Source organism: Pinus tabuliformis, chromosome J (genome assembly GCF_031772625.1).
Source record: "Pinus tabuliformis cultivar Carrire ecotype Pingquan chromosome J, CPIR1, whole genome shotgun sequence".
Taxonomy (NCBI): Eukaryota; Viridiplantae; Streptophyta; class Pinopsida; order Pinales; family Pinaceae; genus Pinus; species Pinus tabuliformis.
Window position 1 is genome coordinate 1,524,552,009 of NC_142295.1, and position 26,686 is coordinate 1,524,578,694.

At 35.1% G+C, this 26,686-nt stretch overlaps 1 protein-coding gene across 1 annotated transcript; it reads left to right on the plus strand.

Moving 5' to 3' along the window:
- The first annotated feature begins 19,360 nt into the window (after positions 1 to 19,360).
- On the plus strand, positions 19,361 to 23,421 carry LOC149233299 (cytochrome P450 71AU50-like). Its single transcript, XM_089382147.1, has 5 exons — positions 19,361 to 19,369; positions 19,525 to 19,702; positions 19,959 to 20,677; positions 22,902 to 23,033; positions 23,086 to 23,421. The coding sequence occupies exons 1-5, from the start codon at positions 19,361 to 19,363 to the stop codon at positions 23,419 to 23,421; spliced, it is 1,374 nt and encodes a 457-aa protein (XP_089238273.1).
- Positions 23,422 to 26,686: the final 3,265 nt, after the last annotated feature.

Genomic DNA, 26,686 nt, shown 5'->3' on the forward strand with positions numbered 1-26,686 from the left:
GTAGGATATTTAGCAATGGGAGAATTTGGTTGTGTAGCAAGAGAATGGAGCCTTTGGGCTTGAGTATACGTGGCATATGAGGTAGATGGAATATCTACCATAGTGTGTTGTGACAGCGCCGATGGCGGAGGCAAGACTGGAGTGGAAAGAAGCTAGTGATGGTCCTGATATGGAGAGTTGGCAGCAAGATGAGAGCCAGACTATTATGACGTCGGGGAGGAGGAGTGAACATGAATAGGAATAGGAGCAAATACATTTTTTTATAGAGCAAGGAAAGGGCTCAAAACAATCCACATTGTCCTCCTCATTAAACATTGTAGGGTATTCATTTACTGCCCCCACCTGTGAGTCCGCTTCCTCCAATTCCATTCTTTTATATGCCTTTTTGAAATATGAAACCGCTAAGGTTGTAATTTCCAATTGTTTCTTATAATAGTTCCCTTCACCATCACTCATCTTCCAAATCATATTTTGTTTCCTTCTGTGATTGGCAAAGTGATGAAATAACTTGGTATTTTTATCCCCTTCACTAATCCAGATGGCTGTTCTTTCAATCACCATGTCATCTCTCTTACTTGAAGAATCTTCTTCTTTTCTACTTCGAGTGCATGGATCCTATCCCTTACTTTAGCAAGAAGGGAATGGGCGGCCATTTGGCTATGCATGGTCTTTAAGGCCTCCTCAATATATATCATCTCCCTTCTCAAATTTGCATTCTTCTTCCGTTCCCATTTTTTACCTTTGTTTTAAGAATTCGAAGCCTACTCATAAACCTTTCAGTATACGAGAGGTCTTCCTCTGTATCTCTTCTTTCTAGCCAAAATGATCTGATAAGAGAATCAATATCTATGTCTTCAAGCCAAACTATATTAGACTTAAAAGGCAGGCAACTCTTATATTAGTGTTGCACCAGAAGAGAGTGATTGGGCGATGATCTGATACATAGTTTTCAGTAATGTGAGATCTTACATCCCGCATCTTTTCCACCATATTTTCTTGTATAGGGAATCTATCAAGTCTCTTTGATATAGAGCTATTTCCACTTCTTCCATTATCCCAGGTAGGAGAATTATTTGGTAGACAAATATCTATTAAGTTGTATGAGAAAATAATATCCCTTAGCTTTTGTGCCATCTTATCCACCACCCTAGATTGTCCCCACAGCTCCTCGACCCCTAGGGTATAGTTAAGATCCCCAACTAAAATCAAAGAGGATGAATGAAGGATCCCAGTTGCCTCCATTGTATCCCAAAAACATTCCCGCTCTTTGTAAGGTGCATACAGATTAAGGATGTGCATTCTTCCCTGGATACCTCTGATTTTACCAACCAGAAAAATACCCTTCGTGTAGGAAAATGCCTTCAGTTTTGCCCACCTTGGATCCCAGAAAGCTGCTAAACCCCGAGTTCTTCCTGTGGCATCAGTTGCCACCATATACCATGTCGGAAACATCCTCCTAAAATAATCGATTTTTGGTGATGCAGAGTGCATTGATTCTTGGATGAGAATAATGTTGGAATGAGATGTGATAAACAAGTCTTTTAATGCAAGGAATTTTTGAAGGGCCCCCAAACCCCTTATATTCAGTAAAAGGATGGAGCTCATTTGAGCCTATTAGAGGGCATACATGCTCTAAGTACATTAGGAGATATGGGAGAGGAAATGGGGATATCAATGAGAGACGGCAAGTTTGTCAGGGTTGTATGGGTTTGACGTGAGTGACCTTTGAAGTGTCTACTACCTCTGTTGTTTGTACGTCTCATAGTGATATTCCCTACTGAGGAGGGACTTATTACAGGAGAACCAGATCCCTTTGGCTTATGAATAGTGAGCGATTTAAGGTCAAGGGTTTTCCTTTGAAGAAGGAAGTCGAGATCACTGTCCAAAGAGTTATTTGGTGATGAGACCAGAGATATTTGAGCGGGAGATTTAGCAATGGGAGAATTTGGTTGTGTAGCGAGAGAATGCAGACTTTAGGCTTCAGTATATGTGGCATATGAGGTAGATGGAATATCTGCCATAGTGTGTTGTGATAGTATTGACGGCTGAGGCAAGACTGGAGTGGAAAGAAGCTGGTGATGCTCCCAATATGGAGAGTTGGCAACGATAAGAGAGCCAGATTGTTTTGACGTTGGGGAGAAGGAGTGAACATGAATAGGAATAGGAGCGAATACATTTTTTATAGAGTGAGGAGAGGGCTCAGAAAAAATCTGATTAGTGTGAAAGGAGTTACCTGAGCCTGAAATATTTCCAATATGTTTCATGGCATATCCATGATGTGGAGAGAGGCATTCCAACTTGTTCTCCTTTTGTAGCCTTTGATGAGTCCCTTTACGTTCCCACGAAGGCCGCCACCCTCCTCTTGCTTTGGGATAATTCGCTATTAAATGTCCAGTTTGATGACAATTGAGGCACCAGAATGGAATTCCCCAAAAATCCAAGCGTTGTGTGATACAAAAAAGCCTCGCTAAAATATTTTTCTATAAGGACCCATGTTATCCTTTTATCCCTAGCTCCCAAACATCGAGGATCAACGTATATGAATTTACCAATGGCATTGCCAATATCAGTAAATACTTCCTTCGCCCAAAATTCTAAAGGTAATCAGGCAAATTTAACACAGATAAGCTTGTTTTCGAGCATTTTCTTCAACGGATTGAAGCCTACGTACCATGCATACATTGCCAAAAATCCACGGTCCTTGACCCATGGCATTGCAACGATTTTTCTAACATCCTCTTCACTCAGAAAATGAAAGTTGTACTAGCCTCACCACCATGCGGACATAACCAAACAAGATTTTCCATTTTTTTGCCAGCCACTGCCTCATCTCAGCTTCTTCTATCTTTGTAAAAGACCACCTTCCTACGAAGGCCCTCTTTTGGAGACTCGTTACTCTATCGAGGAGAACATCATGGCCGAAAGAATGTATAGGTGCATGTGTTGTTATCTTGATAGCACATTGTTTTTTGACACCTTGCCTTTCACCACCGTTTTTCCCTTCCAAATTATTCTGAAGCTGGAAGCAGGCATCTACCCACATGTCTCTTCCGTCACCCACGATTGTCACCCACGGTTGTCACCAGAGGGGAGCGTGCCGCATTCCATTTCACGTCTAGGTTTTTGTGGCATTGTGACTCAGCCGCCAATGTGGCTTGGATGAATGCTTCGTTTAAGGATGTTTCAGACTCAAAATGGTACATCAGCATATATGGAATAAATGGGACTTCCTTGAGGACTTAATGACGTCCCTCCTACCAAGACAAGCTATAGAAGTCGGGATATTCCCACGTCCCAACCCCCCCTGGAGACCACCTCCCAAGAGAATGTCAAGAGAATGTCAACGTTGCCAGGTAGGTTAACCGTAAGGATAGGTACATTCCCTTGGAAAATTTATCTTCCCAACTACAGGCTAGGCCATGGTAGACAATAAAGATAACCTGATCGCATGCAGTCGTGACAATTCCCACTTCTCAACCCTCCTGGAACTGGCCGCCAGATCGAATGCCTGAATTTGGAAGATATCACCTCGATAACGTAGACTGTCCAAAAACAGTAATTTTACATGTATGAGGGACGGGGGCAGACGTCAGGAAGGGTGTGATAAGAGTAGGGGCAGGGACACTCGTCACCTCCAACGGGCGCCAGCAATTGGATCCAATTATAGTTTTAAAAACTCCCTCAGAATTTCCAGTGTCGGAATCCGGTAACAGCACATTCCCGGAATAACTAGTAAGTGCGAAAACTGCATTCCGAGCCGGTTCAAGACTCAGGACCCTCACAACAGCAGATGCATTACCAACCGTCAAAACCACCACCTATAACAAATTCGAATGGCAAAGCTGTTGCAGGGACGTGATACAGAGAAAATGTTAATCCACTTATACCAACATGTGTTCAGGGGATGAGACTGTAAACATGAAGTATCTATTTGGAGAAAGGAAGGGAATGAGGGAGCTATAGGTTAATTGCAGGCTATCATTTGGACTGTGAGAGGAGTGAAAGGATCATATCTAATGAATGCCTTTCAGAATGGCCCTAGCGAAGAGAATAAGAGGGAGATATCATTATAAAACCATTATAACCAGAGACAGACATACGATAACCAGATACGGGGGGGTTTCAGAAAAATACTACACAGGATTTTTACTTCATTTAATTGTAAACCACCCTCAAGAAAACAGACATACAAAAGCTACACTATGTCCTATTTTTTGCATACAAGCGAGATTTAATTCCTAATTAACAAGAAAACTCCAGGTTCAAATAATTCATCCCAGACCCATTAATACAACATAACTTTGCACTATAATTGCTAGAAGACATACCTTTTCCTTTTTGCGCAGTGACTATGTTGTTCCTGGCCTGTTTCAGGTTCTCATCACCAACAAACCAATGTGTATTTCAGGACGAAGCGGTATTTAGTTCCGTCACGACCTTTAAACGTTGATTACCACCACTGTGTGATCTAAAATCAAATAACTAATACCAATTCATGAAATCACCATTAGGTGAGGAGACAGAGTGGTATTGTTTTGTGGAAATTACCGTCAATCCTAACCAAGGACACTGATAAGCTCAGTGGCAAGCTTAAAGACGTGGATATTGTTCATCTGATAAGCTTGGAGAATTCCGAGAAGAAATTGTCAATTGATGCTTTCTTTTTGTTGGTTCAAACAAATTGTTGATACTTTGGCTTGGTTCGTTCAAACAAATTGTACATTCGCTTGACATCTTCATATGGTGAACATGTTGATAGATTTGTCAGTGAAGTAAAGGATATTTTTAACTCACTTTGGATGGAAGATGGAGAAATAATCAATCCTGTTAACTCACTACATGCATAACCTGGTAAATGTCTTCGGTTCAATAAGGAAGGTATAATGGTGGTCGTCCGCATTTCTGATGGCATCCAAACAAACAACCAATGCGAGAAGAACAATCTCCTGATATCCTCAATACCAAAGCTTCATTGCCTGTACCATATTCTGCATGAAAAATCTTTTCAAATGTTTGGTTCTCATAATGCCATACATTGAACTCTTATACTTGATTTAAGCTATCTGTGTACCCAGATTTTTAATCATTACTCAAACCAACTATAACTCGCGATTCAGTAGGAATTCCATTGTCTCTTAAATATTTATATGGCTTACCCTTTCATGTTTTCTTTTTAATAAACTTTTAGAGATTTCAGTTGAATGTATAATCTTTTTATTTAGAACCAATAATTCTTGATGTTACTCTTTTGAGTATAAAATCAAATTATGGATATTTGATAAATTTTCATTTCCATTAGATAATCATCCCAATTTGACTTAAAGAGATATCACTTAGCTATAAAATTAATTTTATATAAATATAATATGAAAATGAAATTCAATTCAATTTTTAATGGATAAATATATATCTTTTGTTAGAATTATAGATTTATATTGACTGCATAACAAAATATATGGTAATAGAATGACTTCACTAACACTATCATCACATATTGAAAATACATAATTGACCTACTTATATAGCATTTTTAAATGTAACTCTGAGATTTCAATATGCTTTTGATTGAAACTCTGAAATTTCAATATGATTTGAAGATAATGTTTTGAGTATTTTTCACTAAATTAAACTATAAAAATAAGAAATATATTTAGATTTCAATTATTAAATAAATATTTATGTCAAAATGATTATAGAGAATATATTTAATGAATAAAAAATCATTAATCAAAAGAAATACTTTTTTTTATTTTTTTAAGTAACTATTTACTATAATATAATTATTATATTTTATATTTATATGTCTATTATTGATAAAAATGATAATAGGTAAATAAAATTAAAACATTTATACTATTATAATTGAAAATTCAATATTTAATATTTAATATAGTTTTATACATCATTTTATCATAAACCTATTTAATATATTATTTGGCATGTTAATAAAATTTTTATTTTTTATTAAATTTTAATTTGTAAAACAAATATTAATATATATCTGAGATATATAACATTTACTCTTATTTGAAACCCTCTCAAAGAAAAAAAAACACACATAAATTCTCATCATAACTTTTTATTAAAAAAAAAGGAAATATTAAGTTACATAGTAGCCAAACAATTTAAAGATGATATATAATCATAATTATAACATAAAAACAAGATAATTTTCAATTGTTTAGGTAAACTATACTCTCAATGAGGCACAAGTTTTAGTTTGCGGGGGCAGAGGAATTACTTGGATGGTCAAAAAAATTCAAAAAACCTTGTAAATGTAGTGTTTGAATATGTTTTTGATAGTGGAAATGGATTCAGCACCATCAAAAAAGTTTAGAGCACTTAAAATTATGAATTTTGACGGCTTTTACTTGGATTTACAAAAATCTTTGCTAGATTTTTTTTTATGACCGGAAATTTTATAACTTTCAAAACAAAAAAACATAATTTTTAAACTAAAACTTAGCTTACTCGTAAGAGAATTTCCATTTGAAGAGCTTTCATTTGATTTTAACAACATCTTACATTAAAATATCAATTTTTTTCTCAATTATAACCTTCAACGTCAAATGTTATAATTAAGAAATTATAACCTTAAACGTCAATGTTATAATTGGACGTCAATGTTTCTTCCTTGCTAGCTCATTGTCTAGGAGATTTTCTTCCATAGCAACTAAAACATTGAAGGCATAATTCAAGTGGAAGGGAATAATTCATCAACATTTCAAGTGGATAAGCGCAAAAAATGAACAACTAATTTTTAAAAGTATTAAATTAAAATTTAATCTTAAACATATACTTATTCAATCTTGAAAGTAAAATGAAAAAGAAATGCCTATCATATGAATGCTCTTAATAATTCAATGCTCATTTACTAGTTAATAATTATTATGCGTTTGGAAGTTTGAAAGATAGATTAATGGATAATCTCACACATTTAATGCTTAATTCATGCAGCATGTGAAAATTTGTTAAGGACTCCATTACCCGATAAATTAGGCATTGAACTACAATCTTTGATGCTTCGTGGAGAAGAATCATCCCCATTTAGAGCTCGATGTTACAACAATAATTGATTTTACACAATTAATGATTATATATTAAGGGAATTGTCTTCTTATGAGGATATTATTATGATTATTGTTAAAGTTCAATTAAATTCTAGTTTAAATATTATTATGATTATTGTTAAAGTTCGGTTAAATTCTAGTTTAAAATTCATTATTGATAATATTTGTGAAAGGAGATAAAAGTTTGATTAAATTCAAAGAATTATTTTTGACTAATCATAAATATATATGTCGAAATTTTAAATATGGTGAATAAAAAAACATAAAATAATTATTGAAATTAAAGTAATTGTATGTTAAAATAATTCATGAATATATAATTTGAGTGGACTTAATGATAAAGAGTATGTGTTTGTTAGAGGTTACAAGTTCAAAATCACAAAGGGGTAGAGTATGTATGTGTTGGTAGACTTAGTAGTCAATTTGATAGACTTAATAGTCAATTTGATACCAATTTGATATCTGGCTTAGTAGTCAATTTGATATATGGTAGTCAAATCTATGCACAAACAAAGAGGTCTCCTACACCAATTTGATATCTGACTTAGTAGTACCAATATGTGCACAAACAAAGAGGTCTCATACACCAAGCTCTGCACAAACAAAGAGGTCTCATACACCAATTTGATATCTGGCTTAGTAGTCAATTTGATATTTAGTAGTCAAATCTCTGCACAAACAAAGAGGTCTCATACACCAATTTGATATCTAGCTTAGTAGTCAATTTGATATCTAGTAGTCAAATCTTTGTACAAACAAAGAGGTCTCATACACCAACTTGATATAAATCGATATCTGGTAGTCAAATCTCTGCAAAAACGAAAAGGTCTCATATAACAATTTGATATCTGGCTTAATAGTCAATTTGATATCTGGTAGTCAAATCTCTGTGCAAACAAAGATGTCTTATACACCAATTTGATATATGGATTAGTGGTCAGTTTGATATCTGGTAGTCAAATCTTTATACAAACAAAGAGTTTTCATACACCAATTTGATATAGTTTGATATTTTGTAGTCAAATCTCTGCACAAACAGTGAAATTCTATATATCAATTTAATATCTAACTTAACCGTAACCATAAAATCAAATAATAATAATAAATGATTAAAAAATAAAAATAAAAATAAAAGCTAAATGACATAATTTAAAGCCCGCTACCTCATGCTTTGTAAATCCCGTATCCAATTTACATGAAATTTCGTAGTAATTGTGTTATATGAGATACCATTGATGGTATACTCATACCTAGATTTCTACAACCCTACAAGAACCCGCATCAGTCAGCCCCTATGCTGATCACTGTCTACCATTTGTTCTTCAAAATCGCCCCCCCCTCAAAACCAATTTTCTGCAACAAAATTAATGAAAAAATACCAGTCATACCAGAAAAAATACAATTACAGCAATGTTGAAATTTTGGAAGTTTAAGATGATCTGAGTGTCACTTCTCAAACCTTGATGATTATTTGAAAACTTTTATAAGTAGTCCACTGTCTTCAAGTTGTACAAATTTAACAAAATAACAGATTAAATTTTCCTGTTTAAAATTTGATTTTGTTAAATATATTTTAAATTTGATTTTTTTAAATGGTAAATATCTTTTTATGGTTTGGACTTTCATTTAGTTAAAATTATTTTAAATTTGATTTTTTTGAATTAATTAATTATTTATATATATATATATGGGGTGATTTTGTTAAATTTATTTTAAATTTGATTTTTTAAATAATAAATATTTTTTTTTGTTTCCCTTATACTTAAAATAACAGTTTAATTTTTATTTTTTATTTTTAATTTCGATTTAGTTAAATTTATTTTAAATTTGATTTTTTAAATGGTATATATTATTTATTTATTTTTTATTTACATTTATTTAAAATTTGATAGTTAAATTTATTTTAAATTTGATTTTTTTAAATGGTATATATATTATTTATTTATTTTTTACTTATGTTTATTTAAAATTTGATAGATTGTAAATAAATGTTCTTAGAAAAAAATTGGTGCATAAAAAATTGTCAAAGAGAGGTGTACCTTTTTTTTCAAATTTTCATTCTACATTAAATATGGATCTATGTTAGTTATTAATATGCCACTTGTCAACTCTATGTTTATTACAAAAAATATTACACTTCTATCTCATGCTAAGTAACAATTCATTTAAATGTATTAGCTACCATGCATTGTGAGGGATTAAGTTCTTAATTCTACAAACTTTTCCTCAAATTTTGATCTTTCTTTATGTGTGATGAATCTAGAGTTAACATAGATTTAAGTTGATTCTTAAAATATTATATGTAAACTTCATATTAATTATAAACATAATTATACATCTCCCTTATTTATATTAAGCAACACATTATTCAAATATTTTATATTTTAACTATAAGAATCTCTATTGTATATTTAAAAAGATAATTTAATTTACTTCACATATTTATGTTATCTTCTTAAAAATTACGAATAAATCACTTAATATAATGTGATTTTTAAAACAATAATAATAAATCAACAATAGAAAAGCATGAAGTAATACCATTAATAATCACTTTAATAATTAAAAGACAAACTATAATAATTATGATAGCTATTCAAAAATTGTAAATTTATTAAAAAGTTAGAAATGTGAAATATAAAATTAAGCATATTACCAAAGTTTACCTCATGGATTTTTAAATGATTAGTGACTAATTTTATAGTAGCCACATGCCAAACAACCTAGTGACTAATATTTTTTGTAATGTGATTATTCTTAATATAATCATTTAAACCAACTTGTTTATTGTTAAAAACATTTGTCTATTTACAATTTTAGTTATTTATTGATTTTATTTTAATTAAGTTGTCAATTTCTTTTTACATAAGAGACAAATACAAACCATCAACGCTCCATATTACACTTGTTTTCTTATTGATTTAGATACCATATTTGAATTACACTTGTTTTCTTAGATACCATTTTTGAAATGTTTCTACTACCCAATAGCTAGAAATCCCTTAATAAAGATTTTTTTATTACATATTTCAATTTTCCTACAGGAAATTTTTATTGGTGAATTTATTACTAGAAAATTTTGTCATTCCTCAACTAACACTACTTCTTCTAACATTTCTTTCTCAACTTTCAATGTATTGTTTTATAATGAGATATAATAATGAATATACTATTGATGACACACTCTTAGAGTTTATCTTAGGATATCATAGTCCGAATTGGTAAGCTATGCCAAATATTTATCCAATCCCATCCATGATCAATTTGCCTAGTTTTATTCACTAAAATATTTTAGTTATCAATCTTATTTGATTTATTTGATTATGTATTACCAATTTTCTAATTTTGAGCATTTAGGGTTGTACACAATTTATTAGCATGGCAAATCTTTTTTGGTTTTAGAGTGGACAAGGATTGTTCCAAAACCAAGGTTAAAAAAACGATTTTGAATATTTTATAGATGATATCATATTTATTGTTTGTACATGTGTACACTATGAGTACACACTAAGATTATTTTTAGAATGACAACATTTGTTTCAATTGAATCTTGATTTTAGAGTAAGAGAGTAGTTGGCTTAGAGATCAACCACCTCTGCTTCAAGTTTTCATAATTCTTAAATTTTTTTCTTTGGAGTATATTAAGCAAATATTAAACTCATTCTTTATTATTTTGCTACAAAAATTTAAAATATTATTTTTCTTACTTACTAAAGTTTTCTCTTTTGTGATTAGAATAAAATAAGCTCTACCCATGGTGGAGAAAATTATGAAATCTTTTAATTTATACAAGGGAAGGGTTAGACTTGTCATACATATAAGGTTACTGTTGAAAATGGCAACAAGAAATGCTAAAAATAGAAATTCTATAAATAGCATTTCAGGTACCACTGTTGGATATAGCAACAAGGAATGATAAAATAGAAATGCTAAAAATAGCATTGCTATAAATAACATTTCGGGATAGATTCCAATTTTAGTTAATCCCTGAACTAAAATTGAGAACTAAAATTCGAATTTGATCTTAACAGTTGTTTGTAAAATAATTAAATAATTTATCTTGAATTAATTATTGTAGGAAATCAAACATGAAGTGTATGTGAAGACATGCAACAGTTTCCCCGTTGATTAAGGAAGTTATCCCTTGATTAAAGGAGATCAGGATGAGTTGTACTTTGAGTAGTAATTAGTTAGCTCAGTTAACTGAGTTAAGTCCAATTAGATTAGTTCCAACAATTTGTGGAATTGATTGTGAGTTCAGTTAGTTAATGCATGCATGCATGTAACTACTGCACTTCAGATAACTTAATATTCTCTCATAAATAACTCATGCATGCCAGTTCAGTCAAAGACCCAGTTGAGATTAAAGGAAGGGAAAATGTACTATCAGTTGGAGGAATTTTCTTCTAAAGGAATCTCATCCATGCAGAAGGAATTCACTCATTCAGGATTGTGCAGTTATTTCAAAGGTCAGAGCAGTGTGTGAGGGATTATTACACACAGGTGGCAGCTTGAGGACCCAAGAGAAACTGCGCAAGGAAATAGGAGGCTTGTAGGAATTAAGGAAGGCATATCTGTTGCCTATTCTGTCTATGAGCAGCAGTGAGGGATTGCACTGAGAGCTATATAGCTTGTGAGCTAAAGCTTTTTGTAATCCTAAGATATTTCCACTTGTATGATAATACAGATAGCTAGGTTTTTAGCTGAGGCTTTCCCCAGAGTATTCTTTTGTGTTTCATGTGTATGATTTATTCTTCTCTGTTATATGTGTTCCTATTTGATCTTGCTCAATACCGATTAAGCTTTTGCAAGTTTGTTTGTATAAGTAGATCAAGTATTTTTCTTTAGGATATTGCATTATCAGGTGATCTACAGTGAGAAATTCTACAGTTACTTCTAGCTTGAGAGTTTTCATTATCTTCGTGCTTTATATTCATCATGCTAATATGAAAATAGGGATATTATCAAATAAGAAGAGCTTGTTAGAATTTCAAGAGGTTCTACAAACTCATCACGTTATATCAAATGTAAGACAAGCTAATTAAAAAGAACTAGCCCATAAGAAGTAGATATTGAATGGGATTATTTCAATCGATGATGACCATCCTTCAAACATAGTAAGTTAAATAGTGAGTTCTATTGCAACAATGGTATTGGATCCATATAATGGGACAACAATGAAAGATATGGATTATATCATGGAGACTACAAGGAAAGTGTAAGTACTTAGGAAAAATATACAAGAGTATGATGCAATGGAGCAATATAAAAGTGATTCAACATAAAAAATAATGAGAATAAATTCAAATTTAGAATTAAGGGAATACTCACATAAACAAATTATTGAGAAGTAGAAAGAAAACAAGAAAAATGTTGGTGGACTGATTCTTCAAAAGTTTATGATTTCAATTTATTCAGACTCCATCTATTAGTATGGTTTGAATTTAAATAGGAATGCAACAAATTACACATATAACCATAAATATAGAGATGCAGCAGAAATAAGACTATCTCTCATTAATATCAAATAATGAAATATGCTTACAAACAGAATGGAAATGAGACTAGCTCGGGCGATGATAGCTTATCTCTAAGAAGAGATGTGGCAGCTAGATGTCTCTAGACTGAGTTACAATGAGGATAAAGGGCCTTTTTATTATTGAACAATAAGAAAAAACCCTAAACACCCAAAACCATAACCCGAGGAGATGTAACATCAATAGTTTATGGGCCCCGTTGGGGTTAGTTGGGCAGCCAACTTCCCAGGGTCGTAACTTGCTCATATTATCTTCATTTGACGTGCATGATACCTTATTGAAAAGATCTCTTAGAGGAATACATCTTAAAATGAGATTTCATTAAAATTTCTTAGAGAGATGTTTCCAAAAAAACTTCATTTAAGGCCTCAAAACGGCTCCAAAAGTTTAGGACCCGAAAAACTACCAAAAATAGTAAATTGTGCTACAATTAAGGAAACTAAAAAACTAAAATAAGCAATGGTGGTGGTCCACGTAGAATAGGTGGGTGGCCACCAATATCCACCTAGATCGTTCCTCCTCCCTTAGGAAGCAATGGTCTCCTTTGCGTTGAGTTCCTCTATGAGATGAGGAAACCTCTGTTGAACTTGGTCCCTAGTGAGCCATTTTCCTTGGTGCAGGAGTTGGTTGGATTTGACAACTCAATACAGTTGGTTCTTCTGTTCGCGAGTGTTCTTGATCTACGTGTCCATGATCTGATCAGTTGCAACTAGCCATATAAATATAATTATCTTTATTGGCTTTATATATCATATCAAAGTCATATCCATCTAACCATAAAGCCCATCTTAAAATTATGGAATTACCTTGTTCAAGCAATCTTTTGTTTTGCAACATTCCTTTCATGTGCCTGAGGTCTGTCTTAACAATGGAGTGGACACTTTTAAGGAATAATCTGAATTTTTTTATAGCTTTCTTTACTGGTAGAATTTCTTTATGGGAAGAAGGATAATTTTTTTTAGCGTCTAAGAATGTGCCTGAGGCATATGCACACACTTCTTCCTTTTTTCCATATTTCTGCAATAAGATTTTTTCCCAACATTAATCTTACGCATCTGTTTCAAGAATGAATGGTAGGTCACTGTGGGGAAGAGCCAGATGTGGTAGTTGTTTGATTTTCTAATTTATATTTCTTATGCCTTTGATCATCTAGTCATTCCAGTTGCTTCCCTTTTTTAGCCTTTGTTGCAGAAGCATTATATCTATGGCTTGCTCTAGATAAAATTGCTTGATAAAGAATTCAACACATGTGGTTGTAATTATATTCTGCCTTGGGATATGATTAAACCCAAGTAATCATTCCATGTTTATGCAATAATGAACTTATCTAGAGAGGCAGAAAGAACTAGACCATGCTTGAAAACAACTTGATAAAATATCTCTAAGTGTTCTTTATGTTCACTAATATCCTTGCTGAAAATTAACAAATCATGTATGTAGACAATGATAAAAGAATAGTCTCAAAAAAGATCTTCCATTCTCTTTTGGAATTCTGATGGGGCATTCTTCAAACCAAATGGCATAATTTTCCATTGAAATTGTCCTCCAGGTAGCAAAATTTTGTTTATATCTGTCTTGAGGATTAATGCCAATTTTCCAAAACCCACTTTTAAGATCAAACTTACTGAATGCATTTTCTTTGGCGATCTTTGATAACAACATTTCTTTATTAGGTAAAGCATATTTAATGGGCACAAGAGCTTCATTCAGAGCTTTGTAGTTGATAACTAACCTCCTTTTTCCACATTTTTTTCTCTGAGTGCTTATTGCCATACAAAGTTGGACATGCCCAAGAACTCTTGCATGGCTCTATTAGTTTTCTCTTTATCAAGTCATTAATTTCTGCTTTAAAAAGCTCATGTTCATACGACCTCATGTGATTTGTTGATGGCTTTTGGTCTTTGACATAGCCTTCTCTCTAAAATGGAAGTGAGACAAAATATTTTTCCCTGAACTAGAATGCATCAGGGTGTTCGATTGTAAAATCATTTTTCAACTTACTTACAATATCAAATAGAATAGTAGGGCCATGGATTTTTGCATGCTTGACAATTTTCTGTATCTTGGAAAGATCTGTTACTGCTTCATCGAAATTGCTTACCTCATTAGGTTTTGCTCTGAGTGTGTATTTACTATTAGCAGGGACTTGCACCTTTTCGTCTTGAATGCTGAAAATTATCATGTCCTTTTCAATGCTAATTGGCATGATTTTTTTCATAAAATCATGTCCAAGAAACATATCAGCACTAGTATCATTATTATATAAAGTGACACATGCTTCTTGTGATCCTAATAATATTGGAAAGTCTAGAACAATATATGGAATTTTTATCAGTTTTTTGTTAACTGCCCTAAACTGGACTTGAGTGGGTTTCCAATAGTAAGTAGGAATGGCCTTGAATTTGCAATAGTTTCTCATAGCTTCAGTATCAATCTGAGCATCAAGAATGTATTCTTTGTAACCTGGCACTTTTATTTTTACATGGATGACCATCCTATCATCAATACCACTGATGTCATGAATGTTTTGATTACTGTGTTGATTAGCCAATAGTAATGGAGTTTGATACGAAAGGAAAGTAGAAGAAACAAACTGTGAGTTCAGACTATCAAGTTCTTACATGTTGTCTTGAATCCTTTATGCAAGCTCCTTCATCTCATTTTTGTCTCTTTGGAGATCTTCTTCTACCCTTTTAGTCTTATCCAATAATTTTTCTGCAATATTACCAGCGGATCCTTGTGATGCTTCTGTTGTTATATGCCAATCTAAAATCTCAAAGTCCTGTCCATCAGTTATCTTGTGAGGAATAGAAGCCTGCAAATGGTCAATCTTTTCTTGGAGGCGTCTTCGAGGAATAATCAAGCTAGGATGAAGAGAGGCCTTTTGTCTCTAGATTTCTTCAATTTGATGTTGGAGATCATAAAGAAAACATGAAACAATTGGATAAATATGTACACTCACTATTGTCACTATTATTGTCTAAAAGAGAAACCTTTTGGAAATTTTCATCAATGTCATAGCTATTATTTGAATGAGTATTATGTACAGAAAAACATTCAAAATCAGAATCTGTCTGAGAAATTAAATCACAATCAGCTGGATCATAAGAGGATTTAAAAACTTCAACAATCTTTTATGGATTCCTTTCTTTCCTTTGTTGGGACATCTGTTGGTCCAATGACCAGTCTGACCATAAATAAAGCATTTAGACTGTTTTGTTAGTTTAGACCTTTTCTTGAAAACAAATTGTGATCTTCCGGCTATAGAAGATCTTGACCTATATTTGTTTTTCTTAATAGTAAGAGGTCAAGACCTACAAGAACACTTAACACTTTGGTCCTTTTGAGAACCCTTTCTGAAGTGGTTCTTATAACATCCAAAATGATATGTTTTAGTAAAGGAGTCACAGATGGTGGGGTTGAAATGCGACTGCTTTTTGACATTCTTACGAGACTTGTTGGCCGCACATTCATTCTTCAGAATGGTAAGAATGTGTTGGTGAAGTGCGGATAGAGACCATGTATCTATGGAAATGTGTTGTGCAGATAGTGGTTGTTGAACTAATTCAGGTATTTTACATTGCATGGAGGCTATGTAGTGTCGGAGATAAGCCACATTATGGTGATCAGGGATTTTATAATAAATATTTTTCATTGTTCCTTAAAAGTGCCCACTTCATTGTTAAGATAAGGAGAAACATATATGTTGTAAGCAAAATCCGAAGGTGTCTACTGCGATAAGTGCCATTGTTGCTGAGGAAAGGTGTTGTTGGGCGTAGGACATGACCCATGATTACAAATATGCAATTTTTCAAGTGCTTTTAATCCTTTTATCTTCATCATTATGGATGCTAGGAGAAGTTTTAATTTTTCTAATGAATCTCATGAAGTAACACATGAGAAAAAATGGGTATGGCTTACAAAGTTTTTGAACAAATGCAATACAAATGTTTTGTTTGTTATTAGAGTCGTAGAGCAGGAATTTAATCCACAACCTAATTGGGAACTACCAAACATTGAGATAGAAAAGATATATAAACTCCCATATTTTTAGTTCCATGCTACTACACTATTTAGATTTTCCTCTGTAAATGTTCCTGTTTCTGTTGGTCAAAGTGTATATCAAATTCCTCTCATTAGAAAGGAAAATGTAGAATGGGGTCTGAGTCATGATTACAAATACATACATATCAGACTCATACAATTTTGGATTAATCCTCTTGTATGACTAGGGTTAGATAACTCATGTCTAACTTGTGTTCTTGTTGCCAGACACAATAAGTTTGAAGACTCATTGATAGGAGGATTCCAAATTCCCTTAAATAATTGGTCATGATAGTTTGAAGACGCATTGATAGGAGGATTCCAAAATCTTCTAAATAATGGTCATGTTTGGTCTTCAGTCAGTGTCTTGAGCTGAGGCTAATGCTTCCTTATATAGGAGGAGCCCTCTGAGTGTTGATCAAGCTTGTTATTCTTTCCCATCCCCAAAGTAAAGTATCATATCCCACAAAAGCTTCATGATAGGATACAAAGTGGAGATTCCAACTCGGGGAACCCACGAAAGCCATAATGTATGTACTAAAAAGTTATATAGAGTAGATATTCATTTACAAAAGATATCATATATGTACCTTTTATCTTCATTTCTCTAATGAATCTCGTAAAAAAGCACATGAGAAAAAATGGGCATGGCTTACAAAGTTTTTTGAACAAAATCAATACACATGTTTTGTTTGATACTAGAGTCGTAGACCAGGAATTTAATCCACAACCTAATTGGGAAATACCAAACATTGAGATGGAAAAGATATATAAACTCCCAGTTTTTCAGTTCCCACTACTACACTGTTCTGATGTAATAGTGACATAGTTTGTTTAAGCGGTTTGGGGATGATTTGTTCCTTCAATCGGGTAAGAATGACACTTTCGAAATAATTACAACTGTAATAGTGATAATCTATCTTTAGAAATTACCGATTATCTTAGTTCTGATTTCCAACAAAAAAATATCGTGATTTACATATTCCACATTTCGTAAAGGTTGAGATATGATTCTGTGCAGATATTTGCAACCTTTACAACTCATGCAGAGAGACCAGTGGCAGGATTAATGGAGGCCCAAAGTCTACCTCGCGTGAAGAGAGAATCGTGGAAGGTGATTTCCGGGCTCCAACTGGACCATAATTTCACGTGTGTTGACTATGACCATACCCCCATCCTGTGAGTAATGAGAGCCAAATTATTTTACCTGACATCTATGCATGCTCGACCAGCCTATAAGTATTTCCCCCACTCTACAGAAAAATATGTCCAGTAATTCATTGGGTTGGAAGTAGTGTTGGAAATTTCTGCTAATTTCAAACAAAATTCAACAGAGCAGAACAATGCTCTGATACCACTGTTGGGGATTTTTCTGGTAAAATCCCAAAAACAAACAAACAAACAGCACACAGAGTCAGTGCTTTGTTTTTCTGCCCCAGGATCTTTTGCACAGGGAAGCTAACTTGTTTTCTGAGAACAGAAATTTTTACACCCAAAAAAAACTTTGCATTCATCAATATGACTGCCTATTACAAAAAAAAGGTCTTCCTCTTAACAGAGGGATTACAAAATTGTTATTACACAAAGGTCTTCCTCACATAGAGGGATTGACCAACACTGCTTCAGATGCAGTTCCACAAACAACAAAAGAGTCTTCCTCACACAGAGGGATTCACCAGAGATTATGCTGAAGAGCATCTTCCTCTTGACAGAGGGATTCACCATGACACTGTGCTGAAAAGCACCTTCCTCTTTAACAGAGGGATTCACCAAAAATACATTTCAACCAATCAAGAATTTACTCTGTCTCCTCCTGAGATTTTACACTGCTGTGTGTAAAAATCTCATTTACATTTACTGCTGTAAAAACAGAGTTTTACATATACTGTTGTAATAAAAATCCTCTTGCTTCATTCACCTTTTCACTGCTGTGTAAAAACACATTTCTTCATTCTCACTGCGGTGAGTTTCACATTTACATTGCAATAAAAAAAATTACATATGCTGCTGCATCCCACACATTTTTCTTTCAACAATAAAAATTCCTTTACAATGTTGCGCATTCCATTGTTGTTTTTCACCCAACAACATAATTTACATATGCAAAAATCAACATATACATACCAAACGAACTGCTGCGTATATATATATTCTTTTGTTTTTACTCAACAAAAACAACCCTCATTTCCTTATGCACTGCTGTGCATGCCTCCTTTCTCACGCTGCCCCTGTTCTATGTTCTTCTACGCACTGCTGTGCATCTCCATAACAAGAGACTCTACGCTGCTGCGTGTTGTCCCCATTTTCATTTCAACCTAGTTTCTTTATGTTTCGCACTGTTGTGCGTTATGCTCTCCTTGCTTCACACAATGCTCGTCTTCATTCCTTTTTACACCTTGCACTGCTGTGCAAAAAACCAAAATACAAAGTCATAGACTTTTCCTACGCTGCTGCGTTTTTCATTTTTTTCACAAAAGAAATCAACACATAATTTATGCACTGCTGTGCATCTCCCCTTGGTTGTTCGCTGCTGCAAATTGTCACTTTTATTCCATGTGCAAAAAAAATTACGGCTGCCCCTTTTCGTTTCATTCATTATGCAAATGAACCCAAAACAAAAATATATATGATATTTTTTTTATATTTTGAGCCATGCTCCTGTGTAATAAAATTTCACCAACAATCTACGAACGCCATTTAATTCTCAGCATGGCGAAGGTACTTCATAAATTAATTCACTGACAAGTCGGCGGTCAAAACAAAAGTTTGTTTTACTCCACGCAATATTAACTGCAGGCTTGTACGCAACTTCGGCTTTGATCAACGGTGGAGAACGTTGAACTGAATCGGATGGTTGTGGTGGATATCGGAAGCCTTTACATGACCAACCTTTATGTTCCGATAGAGATGCACGGGAAATCATGCAGAGCATGCGTGGAAGCATTTCATTGCATCGGAGTCGATTGTACAGAAACCGCTTGCTGACCAAAAGCGGTCCGATATGTGTGAGTGGTTTTCCTGAGCTTGCTGACCAAAAGCGGTCCGATATGTGTGAGTGGTTTTCCTAAGCTGTTTTGATGGTGGATTCCGGATGATGACTACCCTGCCGTTGTTGTCCAACTGTTGGCGTCTATCAACACAACACATAGTTGGAATTAATATTCCAACAAGTAGTGAGCGTGCACAACTTAGATTGATCATGGCGACGGAGTTGGGTTTTCACTAGTTCCCAGTTTCGCGGAACGTAGGTAATCACTTTGATATTAAAGTTTTAAACTACTTAGTGCTTTTATCTTTGTATTGACAGTGGCGGCATGGAGTTTCTTTTACAGGGGGAGGAATGGAAAATCTGGTAGCATGCCTAAGGGGAGGCTGCCCCCGGGGCCGTTTCCGTTGCCCATCATCGGGAACCTTCACCTGCTGGGAGACCTTCCCCACCACGCTCTGGCAGCGCTATCTAAGAAATACAGGCCTCTCATGTCTCTCCGCCTCGGCTCCGCCCTCACCTTGGTCGCCTCCTCTCCAGATATGGCCAAGGAGTTTCTCAAGACCAATGACCGCATTTTTGTCACCAGTTCTCCATCCGCCGCTGCAAAATACTTGACCTATAATTCCTCGGATGTGGTCTTTGCTCCGTTAGGGCCTTACTGCAGGCAGATGCACAAGGTCTTTGTTTTACAGGTGCTCCACTCTAAGCGCACAGAATACTTCCGCTACATAAGAGAAGAGGAAGTCTCCGCCGTGATTCGCTCTCTTCTGAATTCAGTTCATCAGCCTGTGAACATTACCAAGATCGTGTCGGGTCTGGTGATTGATATAATGTGCAGGATAGTCTTCGGTATAAAATATAGTGACCAGGACATAATTAGCAACATAGAGTTGGTATCAATGGTGAAAGAAATTGTTGCATTGTCTGGTTCTTTTAACATTGGAGACTACATACCATACTTGGCCTCGATGGATCTCCAAGGCTTCAGCCGTAGCTTTAAGAAAGTAAGGAAGTCGCAGGACGATTTCTTAGAGAAAGTAATTGATGATCACGCTGGTTTTAGTAAAATATGCAAAAATCTCAGTAGGTGACAACAATAAGATTGAGTTGCTATATTAGCTCTATTTTGTTGGGAGAGAGTTAATGCAGCCTATATTTGTTGTAAGAGGATTTATGAGGCAGTTAGATTCTCTTAGCTATAAAACAGGTGTCCATATGGATTGGTGTGAGTGTGTGAGTGTTTGTGAGGAAATTGAATATCTTGTAATCTCCTGTTTGATAATAAAGATTGCCGATGGCTATGTTTGGTGGACGTAGCCCAGAATGGTTGGGTGAACCACGTTAACTCACTGTGTCATTTGTGTATGCTTTGATTGATGTGTTTGTCTTTGATTTTCTCGGGTGCACTATTAGTATAACAATTGGAAGAAAGCTTAAAATGGGAAGCTAAAGGGACTGACACAAGCTTCACATTGTTCATACCAAACCTCACAAGAATGACGCCAACGCTCCACAAGATCTTGTGGATGTTTTAATTGCAGCCTCCGTCGATAAAAATGCAGCATTCCAACCTTCACAAGATAATATTAAAGCCGTTCTTCTGTTAAGTATATTTGGCTTGAAATTCATCTTCTCCCATTGAGGTTAGGTTACTTTTTACCTTTGCTTTTTTATTTTGGAATTATTTTAGTGTGGTTTTTTTAATTGGGATTATGAATTATATTGGATAGTGTTAGATCTGCGATTTTTGTAATCTATAATGTAGATAAGTGTTTTTAGGATTAACTATATTTTGGATTGGGTCGATCTTTTGAACCAACTAATGTGGTTCATATCCAATCTTGAAAATATGATTAATCCAAAAAACATTTATTTATATATTGGATAGTTTTAATTGTCAAAAAATATTGGCAAAAATAATTGATGTTTGGAACTATACAGTGTGATTTATCATTTTATGGGTAAGATAAACATTATTGAAGATGAACCATAATATATAGTTAGAAATGTCAAAAAAATATTGGCAAAAATAATTTCAATGTGATGGATGGGAAGGGATAATATTAAAGTTGTTATTGTGGTAAGTATGTTGATTTGAAATTCTTCTTCATGATCCAGATTTATTGTGGTTTGTCATTTTATCCCAAAGATGAACCATACTAGTTGGTTTAAAATATTGACAAAAATAATTTTCATGTGTTAAAGATATTATTAAAGAAGCTATTCTAATAAATATGTTGATTTGAAATTCTTCTTCCCCAACCAGATTATTTTGCCGATGTTTCAAATCATCCACTGTGATTCATAATTTCAGTGTGATGGATTTAGCAGAGATAATATTAAAGCTGTTAAAGATAATATTAAAGTCATTATTCTAGTAAATATGTTGGTTTGAAATTCTTCTTCCTAATCCAGATTATTTGGGCAATGTTTTGAACCATCTAGTATAACTCATCATTTTATCCCAAAAATGAACCATACTAAATGGTTCTTTGACAAAAATAATTCCAATGTGATAGATCGAGAAGAAATAATATTAAAACTGTTATGGTAATTATGTTAACTTGAAATTGATCTCCCTGATCTATCCTATTGAATTTTATTTTTTTCAATTCACAACATTTTATCCCAAAAAAGAACAATACTAGATAGTTTTTTGGAAAAAAAAAAAAAGAGAGAGAGAAAGAAAACAATTGCAATGTAATAAATTCACAAAAAAATAATATTAAAACTGTTATGGTAAGTATTTTTTTCAATCTACAACATTTTATCCCAAAAATGAACAATACTAGATAGTTTTTTGACAAAAATAATTGCAATGTAATAAATTCAAAAAAAATAATATTAAAACTGTTATGGTAAGTATGTTAATATGAAATTTATTGCCTTCGATCATATTGAGATTATTTCGTCAATTTCTCAAACCATCTAATACGATTCATTATAAATCATTTTATCTGGAAAATGAATCACAGTAACAGGTTCAGGGTTTACAATGTTTCAAAAAAATTTGTCAGCTAAAATAATAATTTCAATATGATGAGCAAAACTATGCACTAAGTCTTCCTTGATTCTTAAGAATAACACAGGGAGTATATATAATATGATGGACAAGAAAATAAATTTCAAATGAATCCTAATCACAAAGAAACCTTCATTCTAAAGTATGTTGATTTTGGATATATTATTTCATCAATTATTCCAATGGTTTCCGATAATTCAATAATTGTGACCCCGAACTTATGTTTACAATGGTGACAGGATATGTTGGCCGGTGGCACGGACACGTCTTCTACAAGCTTAGACTGGACAATGGCCGAACTAGTGAAGAACCCTCCAGTGATGAAGAAGCTTCAGGAGGAGTTGGAACGTGTAGTTGGATTCAATCGCATGGTATGCGAGTCTGACCTGCCTAGTCTCGTTTACTTACAAACTGTGGTGAAAGAAACACTTAAGACTCCATCCAGCGGGGCCGTTTGGGGTTCCCCACGCTTCTGTGGAGGACTGCACTATATTGGGTTATCAAATCCCCAAGGGAACTCGCCTTCTGGTGAACCTTTGGCAGATTGCAACGAACCCTGAGTCATGGGGGGAGGATGCAGATACTTTCAATCCAGAGAGATTTATGGAAGCTGGTTCCATAGATTCTAGAATTCAGAACTTTGAGTGGCTTCCGTTCGGAGGAGGCAGGAGGGGATGTCCAGGACAGCAACTGGCAACTCTTGTTGTTGAGTTTGGCGGTGGCCCAACTCGTGCACTGTTTCAATTGGAAGCTTCCTGAGGGCATGGATGTGAAGGACCTGGACATGACTGAAAAGTATGAATTTACAATGCCCAGATCCCACAAACTCTTTGCGGTTCCAACTACTCGATTTGCCGTAGCACTGTAATTATGTATGTATCATATTTGTATTGCCCACTGCCATCATTACGTCGTGTGGGAGTAAAATAAAAACAACAGACCACGTAGAAGCTGTTGAAATAAAGCCCTGGTCTTGTAGAAACTTCTTACTAGACGGGACATTATACTTTATAGTGTTTAATAGCTTGGTTATTAATTACGTAGATGTTAGGAATTTGGTAAAATAATTTTTAATTTAAATAATTTTTAATTTAAATAGATTTGTTTAAATATTTTTTAGATTAGAATTTGGTAAAATAATTTTTAATTTAAATAATTTTTAATATATAAATAGATTCGTTTAAATACATAAATAGATTCAAATATCTTTTAAAAAAATATTGTTGAAAATGTAATTTCAACTGCGCAACAGTTGAGCCGTGCAGTAGCGTTAAGACAATAACCGTGCGCTTCACCAAGGATCGGGGCACAAGACATCGCCAATGAGCGATCGCCGATATCGCATCAGCGAGTCGCAATGGAGGACTTACAAGAGGTCTGAGCTTTTATGTCTTGCGATAAGCGATCGCCGATATCCCATCGGTGTGTCGCATCGGTGCTTTCAAAAAGGGGGCAGAACCCAACAGGTATTCTACATTTTATTTCATGTTGTTTCAGTTCCGCCAGCGGCCTTTTTCCCGTGTTTTTAATGTTATCCAGGCATAAGTCAAAATATATCACATCGGTGGATATCGCATCGGCATTTCGCTATCGGGATAGCCAAAGGGACGGGGTCTTTACATATGACATGCATCTGACCCGATGGGACGGACCCGATAGCCTTATAAATAATTTCTGATAAATTTTTAGGTCCGCGCTAAGGCCGTTTCAATGGTTTTTGGCGCATTTTCGTTATATAACGAAATATAAGGAAATACAAAGGAAGCCTTGGCGGGTGCCGATAGCGATGCGTCTCAGACCCGATGAGGCGGACCCGATAGGGAAGATATATATGTGTGGACCTTTGATATTCAAAATAGTGAGGTGGGCGATATTGTTCAATGGCACGGAGCTGGTTAAAGCATGGAGCAGTACAGCAGTAGGCGACTGCATTCAATACACAACATGGCCAAGAAGGAAGCATGTTGCGATCCAACTCTTGCACATTGAATTCTCAGCTACCGCAATTAAAGTGCAGCTCAGCCAAGGACAAGAAGGACAGCCTCGAGCAGTTCACAGCATGGGACACCATTTTTGTTCATTAAAAAAATCATTCAGATTTTGTATGTAAGTTTTTTTGTGTGTGTGTGGTTCTCTGTTGAGAGAGAGAGAGACAGTGGAGGTTGTTGGCATTATGTTTCTGGTATGGCTATATGTTACAGATGTTGTACTTGATGGCAACTCCCGTGGCAAGGCTCTCAATTTGTTGAAAATTAAGAAGGACGCAGGAAATCAGTTCAGAAGGTGCGTACCCGCAGGTACACCATGCAGGGACCGCGTCCAGACACGCAGGCCAGCCGTTCAGGAGGTGCGTCCCCCCAGTGCACACATTTCAAGGCAGAGAAAAGCACACGTGGGGTTTCTTATGTTTTGCTCTTGGTATTTAGCCGACGGTATTGGGTTATTATGGTGTTGGCTCGTGGTATTGTTCCATGATTTTAGGAGGAGCTTGCCTATATAAAGCAAAGGAGATCACTTGGCTAAGCATCTTTGCAATTGGATATCTTTAGATCTGAAATATTGGGTTATGGTCTTAAAAGCTTGATCTAGATGAAAGGGAAGTTGAAGGCGAATCTGTGAAGGGTGATCTCTCGAGCGCATGATCAGATCTGAGCAACTGTGCCACTCTGGTGGACTGCCTATTCGGCCCTAATCAGAAGGACGCAGGTGTTTAACAGAAGAGCTGCATGGGTACGCAGTGCAGAAACAGGAGATCTGCGTCGGGACGCAGTGCAGAAACACGAGATCTGCGTCGGTACGCAGAGCAGAAGAAGGATACCTGCGTCGGTACGCAGAGCAGAAGAAGAAGAGCTGCGTGGGTACGCAAAGCAACTAAGGTTCAGGTGCGTCCGCATAGTAAAAGTGCGCGGCGCGATAATGTCTTTGGGTGCGTCCCTGCAGTAACAGTACGCGGCGCGATAGTATCTTTGGGTGCGTCCCTACAGTAACAGTTCGCAGCGCAGTTCAAGGAACAGTGCGTAGGCACGCAGTGCGGCAGAAGGATTCCTGCGGGTATACGCAGGAAATCAGAAGGTGAACTGCGTCGCGACGCAGGGCACACAAGGGAAAACTGCGTACTTGTCTTAAAAGGTTCTGTTGATTGAATTTTTCTGTTGATAAGGTGTTCTGGGTTAGTTCTGATATTGCTGATCTGATAACTGTAGTGAACTGTAACCTTCATGTACTTGATGTCCAATTGATGCTTTATGAAAAGAAGTAGGGGGTTGTAGCTCCCTTCCAGGAGAGACTGGAAAACGAGAGAGAGAGAGTTGTAGCTCTCTACAGGTTGCAGCCTATGTACTGGTAAAGGACTGCACCAGTACAAAACCATTGTAAAAGAAGTTTCTAAGTTTAAAGAAGATAGAGACATATTGCAGCAGGTGGTTTTCACCCACATTGGGTTTCCACCTTACATCTTGTGTTCTTTGGTGTGACTATCAGTTTTCTTTGTTCATGCTCATTATTTTATGGTATTGACATGCAAAAATAATTCAAAGAACAAATAAGGAAGATTGATTAAAAGAATTAGATAATACTGATTCACCCCCCCTCTCAGTATTATTTCCTACAATTGGTATCAGAGCAGGTCCTTCAGAGAAGCTTGATCGCTTGAAGGTAGATCGTTCATCATGAGCAACTACGAGAGAGAAGCATCAATCAGGCCACCGGTTTTTGATGGGACAAACTTCAATTATTGGAAGGTAAGAGTTACTGCCTATCTTCAATCTCTTGGTACAGAAGTTTGGGACATCGTAGAGACAGGCTATGCTTTTCCTTCAGCTACTCCTACAGATGCAGCCGAGAAAAAGAAGTATGAAACAAATGCGAAAGCAGTCAGTACTCTATTAGGATGTATATCTCAATCAGAATTCATGAAGGTAATGCACTATAAATCCACAAAAGAGATATGGGACAAAATTGTCACGAGCTATGAAGGAGATGAACAGGTAAAGCGTGCTAAACTTCAAACTCTCAGAATTCAGTA